The 12,623-nt window shown below is 36.8% G+C and overlaps 1 protein-coding gene across 1 annotated transcript in view; it reads left to right on the forward strand.

The window, feature by feature from the left end:
• Positions 1-3,674: 3,674 nt before the first annotated feature.
• The window catches only part of LOC100371992 (nuclear pore complex protein Nup205), a 51,765-nt gene continuing 42,816 nt past the window's right edge, over positions 3,675-12,623 (forward strand). The window contains exons 1-3 of the mRNA XM_085505871.1: positions 3,675-3,717; positions 10,941-11,083; positions 12,207-12,378. Coding sequence (XP_085361997.1) covers positions 3,690-3,717; positions 10,941-11,083; positions 12,207-12,378 — 343 coding nt within the window. The 5' untranslated portion in view covers positions 3,675-3,689. The remainder of the gene's footprint in view (positions 3,718-10,940; positions 11,084-12,206; positions 12,379-12,623) is intronic.

Here is a 12,623-nt window from a genome sequence, read left to right on the forward strand (position 1 = left end):
CCACGTTGAATTAAAATGTGACGCCTGTTACATGACCCGAGGCTAGTTCAAAATATATTATATTTCAATACAAATCTTATATTTTATAATTTACTAGACGTATTACTTGTGGATATTTTCTTTAAAGATTCACTCAAATGTGTTGGTAGTGAGACCGGGCGATTAGTCTCGGTATTAACGAACACATGGACGCATTTCCCCACAGCTGCTGCTGTGCTCTCAAAAGACTTGAATATCTTCTCATCAAAATGGCCACCACACGGAGGATTTTGATTGGATGATTCCTTCTGTGCAAACAACGCAACTGAATATTTCACACTGGATTTTCCCACGTGAGAAATAACAAGACCTGCTAATACCACATCTGGGAAACTCGTGGGTTTTTTGAAGGTACATTCTGTGCGCACCATGTAACCTATAATGTCTGACGTTTTGATATTCGTATTCAAACCACCATACTTGATCAAATAGTGGTTAATAATTGAATCAAAATACGAGTAATAAACCATGTTGTTGACATGTCCGTACTGGTCGTTATCAGACCAACGTGTCTGAATTGGAAGAAAATATCGATAGTACGATCTCTGGAACTCTTCTGTCTGTTCTTTAGGTGAACTTGATGACAAATTCCGTGTCACTAGCGACAATCTGGTTGCAATAGAAACACCAAACAATGTTCCTGGATAAACAACTCCCAGAGGCTGGTTCAAAAATAACTTTGACACATTCTTTGCCATGGTTATAAATGCTTTGTAAATCTGCAACAAGAGTATAACAATATTCATCTTGTGAAACAGCCTAGAATCTATGAGGCTTTCCACTTGCTATACATGTACATGACTACACTAATGCCTAGAATCTATGAGGCTTTCCACTTGCTACACATGTACATGACTCCACTGATGCCTAGAATCTATGAGGTTTCCACTTGCTATACATGTACATGACTCCACTAATGCCTAGAATCTATGAGGTTTTTCACTTGCTATACATGTACATGACTACACTAATGCCTAGAATCTATGAGGTTTTCCACTTGCTATACATGTACATGACTACACTAATGCCTAGAATCTATGAGGTTTTCCACTTGCTATACATGTACATGACTCCACTAATGCCTAGAATCTATGAGGTTTTCCACTTGCTATACATGTACATGACTCCACTAACGCCTAGAATCTATGAGGTTTTCCACTTGCTATACATGTACATGACTACACTAATGCCTAGAATCTATGAGGTTTTCCACTTGCTATACATGTACATGACTACACTAATGCCTAAAATCTATGAGGTTTTCCACTTGCTATACATGTACATGACTACACTAATGCCTAGAATCTATGAGGTTTTCCACTTGCTATACATGTACATGACTCCACTAATGCCTAGAATCTATGAGATTTTCCACTTGCTATACATGTACATGACTCCACTAACGCCTAGAATCTATGAGGTTTTCCACTTGCTATACATGTACATGACTACACTAATGCCTAGAATCTATGAGGTTTTCCACTTGCTATACATGTACATGACTCCAGTAATGCCTAGAATCTATGAGTTTTTCCACTTGCTATACATGTACATGACTCCACTAATGCCTAGAATCTATGAGGTTTTCCACTTGCTATACATGTACACGACTCACTAATGCCTAGAATCTATGAGGTTTTCCACTTGCTATACATGTACATGACTCCACTAACGCCTAGAATCTATGAGGTTTTCCACTTGCTAAACATGTACATGACTCCACTAATGCCTAGAATCTATGAGGTTTTCCACTTGCTATACATGTACATGACTCCACTAATGCCTAGAATCTATGTGGTTTTCCACTTGCTATACATGTACATGACTACACTAATGCCTAGAATCTATGAGGTTTTCCACTTGCTATACATGTACATGACTCCACTAATGCCTAGAATCTATGAGGTTCTCCACTTGCTATACATGTACATGACTCCACTAATGCCTAGAATCTATGAGGTTTTCCACTTGCTATACATGTACATGACTCCACTAATGCCTAGAATCTATGAGGTTTTCCACTTGCTATACATGTACATGACTCCACTAATGCCTAGAATCTATCAGGTTTTCCACTTGCTATACATGTACATGACTCCACTAATGCCTAGAATCTATCAGGTTTTCCACTTGCTATACATGTACATGACTACACTAATGCCTAGAATCTATCAGGTTTTCCACTTGCTATACATGTACATGACTCCACTAATGCCTAGAATCTATCAGGTTTTCCACTTGCTATACATGTACATGACTACACTAATGCCTAGAATCTATCAGGTTTTCCACTTGCTATACATGTACATGACTCCACTAATGCCTAGAATCTATCAGGTTTTCCACTTGCTATACATGTACAAGACTACACTAATGCCTAGAATCTATGAGGTTTTCCACTTGCTATACATGTACATGACTCCACTAATGCCTAGAATCTATGAGGTTTTCCACTTGCTATACATGTACATGACTCCACTAATGCCTAGAATCTGTGAGGTTTTCCACTTGCTATACATGTACATGACTCCACTAATGTCTAGAATCTATGAGGTTTTCCACTTGCTATACATGTACATGACTACACTAATGCCTAGAATCTATGAGGTTTTCCACTTGCTATACATGTACATGACTCCACTAATACCTAGAATCTATGAGGTTTTCCACTTGCTATACATGTACATGACTCCACTAATGCCTAGAATCTATGAGGTTTTCCACTTGCTATACATGTACATGACTACACTAATGCCTAGAATCTATGAGGTTTACCTCTTGCTATACATGTACATGACTCCACTAATGCCTAGAATCTATGAGGTTTTCCACTTGCTATACATGTACATAACTCTACTAATGCCTAGAATCTATGAGGTTTTTCACATGCTATACATGTACATGACTCCACTAATGAGGTTTTCGGTGAATTTATACAACCATGCAATGATAAATTCTGAACATTGCTAACCTTTAAAGGGCGGTGGTAGTCGTGCTGTGCATTTTCGACATTTGTGTTGATAAACATTGATTTTCACAGAATCCAATGAGCTCTTCTAAATGGAAATCACAAGTATGAGGTTTGACCCCCGGGTTTGACCTGGGTACGACTTGCATTAATTACCACAGGTTACTCTTTCATTACCTTTTAATCACCTAAAAATAGCTAATTAAAGCTTGGTAACGTCTCAGTTAGTTAATCTGCACAACAGTCAAAGTCGCAATCTTTGTTTATATGAGATCAATATATTTCGGGCATGCGTGGTGCGACGATTACCACCCCTTAAAATAGTGAATAAAATCGTTTAGAATCTATGCATATTAATTAGAAATTTGCATAATATTTTTAACTAAGCTCCATGGCACGTGGCTCCATGGTGAGACTTGCGGTCTCCGGGAATAAGTTTGATCGAAGCAAAGCAGAGCTATGGAAAAGCGAATTGATATATCACAGGAAGACTGTTCGCCCGACTGTTAGTTTTAAGTTATTATATATAGCGTTGAATTACATGTGTATGTTGCACACATGACTAAAACTTACATAAAAACCAACCGTGCAGCTCAACCCGGAAGTCGGTCTTTGGTGCAAAAACCGCAGCGGGCAAAGGTCATATTCTGCACATGCGCGTAGTCGTTTCCAGTTAACCAAAATGGCCGAACGCGTGGCGGTAAATTTGGGTAAGTAGAAAAGTTGAATTGCAGTCGCGTTCGATAAACATTTCTCTTTTTGGAAGAGAAATTGCAATCAAGGGTTTTTCATTATTCGTGGCGTAGGTTATTTCTTTATTTTTCTACACCCATTATCAGAAAATAACTTAAGGATGGTGGAACTCATAATACCGAGTAAATATAGTTCTGTTTCCGTTGTCAACACTGACTTTGGCGTCTATCGCAAGTACCACAGTTGTTAGCTGAAGTCATACTCATATACCATTTACAATGACCAATAAATCGGCAGTAAATATAGCTACCATCGATCGATCGTTACATTGATTATATTTATTTAGGTATTGTGCTAGTGTCAGTCGTGTTTTCGTCGAAAGGTTCTGCAGATACGGCATCTTTTGCATTATTGCCATTGAGTATCTCGCTGAACCATCAAGCCGTATAGGAATCAAAAACGGACTTGTTGACTGGTTTTCTACAATCCAGTTAAGCGCAGCTTGGTGCTGATCTCAATTATTTTAGCTAATTCGCCATTGTTACAGGTTGCACCGACTAGCGATGAAACGTTTCAGTAACATCAACCATGGATGTTCTTAGTACATCCATGCATCAACTGACGTATATTATGGTTGGTGACCACCGAACTCGGCCAGATTTCTACTCGGCCGGTGACCGATCACGGCCAGTGACCGCACTCGGCTAGCATATATTTGTCAAAGCAAAGACTATAGTCTTTGGTCAAAGCACGGTTACTAACCGTGGTCAAAGGTTGTCGATCTCAGTGATGCAACAGCGAGCGCTGTTACAGACTGCCAGAGTCATATTACAATAACATGTAAAGGGTGTTGATTTCAGTGATGCCTATGTGCTTTGTTAATAAAAAAAAAGGGTTGTCGATTTCAGTGACGCAACAGCGAGCGCTGTATTACAGACTGCCAGAGTCATATCACAATAAAATATAAAAAAATGTACGGGCGTCAAAGGGTGTCGATTTCAGTGATGCTTATCGCGCTTTGTTAATAAAAAAGGGTTGTCGATTGTTAAAAAATAAAATATGGCCACAAGGGTTATCGGTTTCAGTGACGCAGTGCTTTATGGGTACAAAAACGTTGGGGTTTGTGTAACCACGGTTAGTAACCATGGCGTAACCCTCATGGTTAATTAACACATCGTGCAAGGTGTGATTCTTTTGTTAGACGCTTGTTATGATTCTTTTGTTAGACGCTTGTTATTGCAGCAACGAGCGCCGTGTTATTTATGTAAAAAATAAATACTGCACGGACGGCAAGGGTTGAATCAAGAATGGTGAGAGGCATGTAGTAATCTTCAGTGGAAATGAAATACAAGAGTTTTGAAACTATGCCATGTTATTGTATATACAAATCGGTAGGCTGTTGGCGATCCACTCCACTCAAACATGGAACTATAAACCACAGGAAGAACAACCACTTCGTTTCCTTTGAACTATGATAGTTGCCGCGATGTCGAATGTTTATTTTGACTGTTTATTTCGTCGCATTAAAAAATAAGCCGATTTACGCAAATGAACGTTTATCTCAGGCTATCGGTCATTTTCGGAGTCAATCGAGCGACTTCGGGATATCACGTGATCGAGTTGTTTCGGTTATAGCCACGTGGGTTATAGCATAAAAAACAATGGCGCCAAGACAAAAACACTGATAAATGAGCGACATTCAACGGGAAAAAAAAACGCATTGCCACTTCTGGCGATCGAAGGGAAACACGGAATAAGTCGGGATATCTCAACAACAAACAGCATACCAAACCCCATGTTTCGCAAACTTTCGCAACCTTATTTTTTTGAGGATTGAAAAAAGCAATAAATAATCTAAAAACGACATTGAAAATTATGAAAACTCGCTAAAACTCCGACCCGTTGCATGATTTCCGGTACACTGAAGGTCACGCTGCAGACCGACTTGTTTGCGCATGCGTAGTGAATGAAATATTTTACTGCACAGATATGAATTTTTTTTTTCAAGTTTTCTGTTTCCAGCAAAGCGGTTGATACAGGCGTATCGGCGGCAACTAACATGGAGTATGACTAATGTTGTGGAAACAAAAGCGAAAGCACTGTAAGATAAACTAAGACAAAGGTTTTTTTAATCCTCTTAGTTTCGTTGTTCTTCCTGGGGTTTATAGTTCCATGACTCAAACAAGCAACATGTTGCCATGACGATCCGGTCCTGGTTTAGACGATCCAAAACAGATTGGGTATAAATTATATTCGATATGCGTTCATATCTAATGTTAATATATTAAATGCACAACGAATGTATGACTATCTTACTCACAGCTTATTTTTTGTCTTTTGCAGGGCATTTTCACGATTTAACACCCTATTTTACACAATGCAGCAGATGTTTTTTTTTTATTTACTCGCCACCGCCTTTGTACTAGACACCATGTGGTCCCGAGTGATTGACACTGTGCAGTGGACCTGTGTGGCTCGCAGGCAAATAACTAGAATATACATCTAATCACAGTCCAGAGGGATTGTGATCTAATACAAATCTGTTTCAGTCAGGTCTCGAATACTCATTTGTGGTTTGTCGCGTGATGAATTGAGAACGTTGAAGGAAAGAGGAAAAGAGTGTAGCAGTTTATGTAGGCTTATTTATTTATTTACTTATTGACTCTTACACAATCCCCGGAGGGAAAGAAAATGGTCACAAAGTACAAGGAGAAATATATATATAAAAAAAACAAAACAAAAACACAATATACTAAATAACAAATAACAAATACAATCACTAAATTACTAAATAATACAAAATCTCTAAAATACAATCTAGTATAAAATTACAAAATTGACAGCAGGCATTAAGATGTCAAGTAAGACCCTGCTTCTTGACTTCAAAGCTTTTACTTATGAACTGTGCTACTGGTATAATAATGTTTTCATTCTGTAACAATTCCATGAATTTTTTCTCTGCAGGTTTATTTTCAAATGCTGGGATCATATCCTTAGCTTTATTGAACAGTTTGGCACGCAACTCATTATATTTGTTGCATTCCAGCAGAAAATGCATTTCATCCTCAATTAGACCTTTGTTACACATGTCACAAACCCTGTTGTTTAGTGGGATTTTTTTTTATGACGACCCATTTCAATTTTGAGACTATGGTCACTAAGACGAAATTTGGTAAGCACACTACGCAGTTCAAAGTTTTTTAGCTTGACTAAATATGGCTCAAGTTTTAAATCTGATTTGATTAGCCGATATTTTCTTAGTTTGTTTTTCTCATTTGCTTTGGTGCGGTTATCATTATGGACCTCACCTTTCCATCTTGATAGAAATAAATCCTTGATGCCCAAATCAATTTGTTTCATTTGTGCCGAGGTTAATTTATCACAGTTGTTAACTGAATGATATAGTTGGATATTGTTTAATAATGATGTCACTTCTAGATACCATTTACTTTTAATGCTTTGGTTAACCACAAAAGCTTCCTTGAGTAACGCATTATAGGCAGACAAAATAGTCTGTATTGGTCTATCAGTGAATAAACAAATAAACTGTTTCTTCTGGTTGTTGAGCAATACATTTCAGGGTCCGCATTTTTGTGGTTTGTTAGGATGTGTTTTCATGGGGAATTACGTGAATAAATTAAGAACTGAAGTCGGAATGTAACAATGTAGCAAGATGTCCCACTCTGTCGCCAAGTTAAATGCCCGACTTCTTGTACTTTATACGCTAAATTGCAAACAATGACATGAATAGAAGCGAGTACGTAATTGATGATACCGCCTGTACTAAACTTCGACATGTCGCTTTCGAGTTTGCAATAGAAAAGGTTACAACAAATAAATAAAATAAAACAAACTAAAATTGTCACTGGGGTTGGTGTTTTTTTTCAAAATATTTCTTTCCGGGTACCTCGCCACAGGGAGTGTCAGACCACTGTTGTTTAGCAAAGCTATGAATTGTGTCTTTGGTCACCGTCCCTCAACATACGGACAATAGAAGTCATCGTTTCTTAACCGGGTGTTGAGGGACGGTGCTTTGGTGGCAAAGTTTTGGATTTTGGTTTTTGCCATTTCAAATAGGACATTTCTTTCGGGGGGGGGGTTCTTTGTGTCTCATTTTTCAAGTTATGGTCACTGAGGTAGAATTTAGTTAGATTTTCGCGCATCTCAATATGTTGCAGGGTAACAAGGTAGGTTTCTAAAGCAAAATTGTTTTTTAATTCACATTATGTTTCTTAATTTATTTTTTAAATATGGCGCAATCGTTATTCGAAATAACAGTTTTCACTGTTTTCATATTTCCATGTATATTATCAATTTGTGTCATGTTTTTTTTTTTCAACTTTATGGTCACAAAAACATTGGAGTTCGCGTGATCGGTGCGTAAAATACTTCATAGCTACAAGCGTGGGCATACTAACTTGTAATCGACAGACATGGATGAATAAACAAACATCTCGTGCGAGGCGCGATTAATGTTAGAAGCTTTCCTTTGTTTTAATGTGACTGGTGGCATACGACAGGGGAGCTCTTCTTTAACAAGTCGGTAAAAGGTGTGACCACGTGTAGTTATCAACAGTATTTCCATTGTGATTTTTATGCCAAATATGTCCATTCTTTTATTGAAACACACAACTTATTACTGCTGGTTTATATTTTATGGGTTGCGTCGATCTCTCAAGATACGCACAAACATTAAACACAAGCACTCATGATATTGCCAGGTTGTCCCGTGACTTTCAACAACTAAAATAGAATTTCCCCTATGTACAACAACTTGTACCTTATAAGCGCGGCGTAATTGCACTTATTTACCAATAACTCAAATCTTACAAGAACGATGTATTTGCACTTATTTACGAATAACTCGAATCGTACAAGAAAGATGTATTTGCATTTATTTACCAATAACTCGTATCTTACAAGAACGGTGTATTTGCATTTATTTACCAATTGCAGTGTTCAAATTGGTCTGTACTTTTCCCAAATAAAACTATTTTTTTGAAAGTAACAAGTCGTGTAAAGGTGTTTTCATTCCTAGCAGAATTTGGCAAAGAATTATGCTTATGGCTATCAGCCGCTAGAGGGCGCAGCCATGGCTGTGAACGTTCCAATAAAACCGGGACGCTTTGCCAAAATGTTTTTGTTATTGCTTGGAGGTATCTTATTAAATCCATGGTTTTTTTCCAGTGATTAACCGTTATGTTCTTATTATTTTTATTTTCATTCATATATACTGCTCCCCCAGCTACAGACAATATATATATATGTGTGAGTGTAATCACACTGGGTGAGAAAAATGGTATAGATGATGTAATAATCTGGTAGTAACCGCGTTGTGTTTTTAAATATATAAGCAATGTATACATAGCTTGGTTCCGCGCATGAAGCAATTGTAGCCTTTTCCTGTTTGCCAAGCACAATGACAAGTTAAAACACACCATGGGTTAGGGCCGATTGTGAATCACACTTGTAGCCTTGTCAAATGGTTTATTATCACGGTGACATGAGTCAAGACGCATGTGAATCGTACTCAAGCATAGTCCATTATTATATATACTAGTAGTTTATTTTACCGTAACATAGAGTTTATCTATAACAGAAGTGATTTATTAAATGCAACTCGTAAATCTTCACAATATTTTGTAATGGATCTGAAAAATAAAATGCATTAAGGATCACACAATAAAATGTTGCGCCATACAAAACTGCTACAAATTGAAACATTAGTTTTAGTGTTTTTACATAGCAGAGCTTTTTCTTTGAAAACTTGCGTCACTGAAATCGACAACAGTCAGGGAAACAGGAGCGTTTCTTTTTTTGTGTCTTGTGTTGTTACACAGCGTAGCCAGACGGTCGCCGATGTGATGTCTGTGATTCCGATGTAATGTCTGTGTTTTTTTCTTTGAAAAGAAAATTTGCGTCACTGAAATCGACAATGTTCAGCCAATGTTGAAATCAACAACTTGAACATGTCGGAGAACCAGTAGCGTTTGTGTTTGTATGTAAACTTGCGTTGTTAAAATCGACAATAAAACAGTCACGGGAGTTAGTCAAAAACAGTCAGTGAAACGGATGCGTCACTGGGTGTGTTGTGTAGCATATAACATCTGGAAATAAAATGCCGCCACGGCAACAGACGTGAAAGAAGGTGACAATTGTTGACCAATGACCAGTTTACACCTCGACATTCACAACTGGCCGAGTTGTGCATTTTTTTCTTGGCCGAGTTGAAATCTGGCCGAGTTCGGTTGTATTCTTATGGTTGAAATCGATATCTGTGTTTGGTTGTGTCGTCATAGATCATCCAGAATATAGTTAAATCTGCAGATCAAAACAATATCACTCTAAGGTAGACGCCTAGTCATAATTTTTGACAAAATTAGTCATAAATCGCATAACAATGTTCATTAGTTTATATAATTATTATGTACAATCATGAAGCTAATGTCCCATGGTACAATGAAATAGCATTATTTTTTGTGTTACAGTTATGCTTTTTGAGAAACGTGTCCTAATATTTCTTAAAAATTGCTATTTTTTGAACAATTCAATAGAACACAATCTTAAAGCAAAATTGAATTTTTTGACACTTTTTAAAACCCAGATTTTTTAAATAATTCAGAACAACAAAAAGTTACTCCATCATCATCGTTTATCAGTGATTTATTTATGATTTTTTTAGCCTATATCACCAGTCTAGATTTTGAGATATTGCATAATATCTCTGCCATAGTGTCAAAATAGCGACTTTCCACTATCAATTTCTCGAAAAAAAGGCTGGTGATCCCCAACTTTTTTGGGTAAATATCCTTATATTGCCTTGGAGTACAATTTATTGCAAAAAGAATAAATTCTGGGTTTTTTTAATTGATGAGTTGGCTTCTACTTTAAGTGGTGTTTACATCATGAAGCACTTTGCCACTGGAGGGCGTGATTTATGGAAAAGGTATATTCTGTCAAACCATTTATTTTTACTGACATTTAACTTTGCTATTTAGATGTTTTGAGCCATTTCACAAGGTTTTAAGTTCACAAACTTGGCAGAGAAACAATGAGTTCTATTGTTATTTAACATGTTCACATGGATTTAATTTAACAAAAATAGCGAAATTAAAAACAAGTTAATAGTAAATGCCTATACAGGGTCAGTATATATAATCATGGTTTATTTTAAAAATATTATACCAATAATTACGTCAACTTGTCGGCAAAGAGTCTCAACTATTTATTTGTTTTTCAGCTTCCAGTCTCTGGAAAAATTACAAAGACCTGAGAAGCACTGTAGAAGCAGCCATTGAACACAAGCAGTTAGAAGCGTTTCATGATTTAGAAGTCTCTTTGAAGAAATACAAACCAGACTTTATATCTCTCCTCAAAAATCCAGTAAGTATTTGGACTCTCAGTAACAGAATTGGCTTTTTTTCAAAACACATCCAGGATAACAAAATATATCCTACCTATTTTTTGCATCCTACATCACCAGCCAGCAATTTGAGATTGAGATATCGCATAATATCTCCACTTTTTATGATACCAATGATAAAAAGATTTTTAGACTGGCAAAATGCCTGTTATTCACTAATATTGTGGGGGGTGAGAATAGGATTTCACACTTATCTCAACCCTACTGAGCGAAAAGTTCAAGGGCGCATAAGACAAGAGACTGTCAATCAAAGGAACAGGAAACAAATAAACTCCTTTTATTACTCGTCACTGGAAAGGGTTACATGTATTCGCTCTCTAAAACAAGTATTCAGGCCTTTTATAGCATTGGTAGGATCAGCCATCATAACAAATTTTATCAGGCTTGGTTCATAATAGAATAGCCTTGATATGGCATCTGCTATCAGTATTTGTGCTAGTTCTCCTAGAGTTAAACATGTAATAAAGACGATTAAATTAACTAAACACAATAACAATATATGAAATTCAAGAAAGCACTGAATCAGAATTGAATATTATTGAATCAATAATAGGAATGAATATCACAGTAATAATTAGGGAAATAATAGCGGATTATTCTCCCTCTCATCCACAAATATGCTTGACTAGATGATGTTTATTATCATGGGACTTTGAAAAATCTATAAATAATAGACTAGTGAATCGGTTTGGATAGCTTTGGATGGGCCTTATGTATGAGTCAGTCTGCACATGTGAGTTCCCATGGCAGCGTACTGTAGTCATAGAGACAGCCAATCAGTGGTGACACAGAATTATGTGCCATCTACGTATTTACATAGATTCACCAGGCCATTCTTGAGTGCACTGGGAATGGCAGTCTGAATGGCTGAATTTCATTTGCTTTGTGGACACCGACTTTTTTTGAGCTCAACATCCTAATAATAGCTGGAAGTAAAATTTATTGTAATTCACTTATGGGTAGGCTTCTACCTTAGTTGTGGTTAGATTATAATGTATTGAAACTGTTTGAAGATCTTTCTAAAGACTGTTTCAGCACGTACATATAAGTATGTATAATTATGGTTCTGTTTTATTTTAACAGGCCAAAAATGCACAACATTGCGATCAGATTCGGAAAGGTCCAACTGAAGGTATCACCATGGAAGGACAAAATGCACCATTTATTATCCCTGCCAGTCTTGTGGATGAAACTCTTGTATTTAGTAATTTATTTGATATCAATGAATTCACAGCATTGGAGTTCTTATTAACAGGTCAGTTCACCAATCACTGAAGGTGTTTTTTTTTTTTTTCCAAGATTATGATTGCAAGTTCTGGAGTTCAAATCTGACCCAGGCTTGGTTGAGTATTGCTCTGCTATAATATAAATATAATTGCAAGATATGCCATAAGTCTGCGGTTTCTTTAAAAAAAGGCATTATTACCGTTTCAAGGTTTGAACTTTGAAGCTATGGAGACACCTATTTTCAAAGCATAATTGGTAAAATTGTCTTGTATA

The sequence above is a fragment of the Saccoglossus kowalevskii genome, chromosome 12 (assembly GCF_978046115.1).
Source record: "Saccoglossus kowalevskii chromosome 12, keSacKowa6.1, whole genome shotgun sequence".
Classification (NCBI taxonomy): domain Eukaryota; kingdom Metazoa; phylum Hemichordata; class Enteropneusta; family Harrimaniidae; genus Saccoglossus; species Saccoglossus kowalevskii.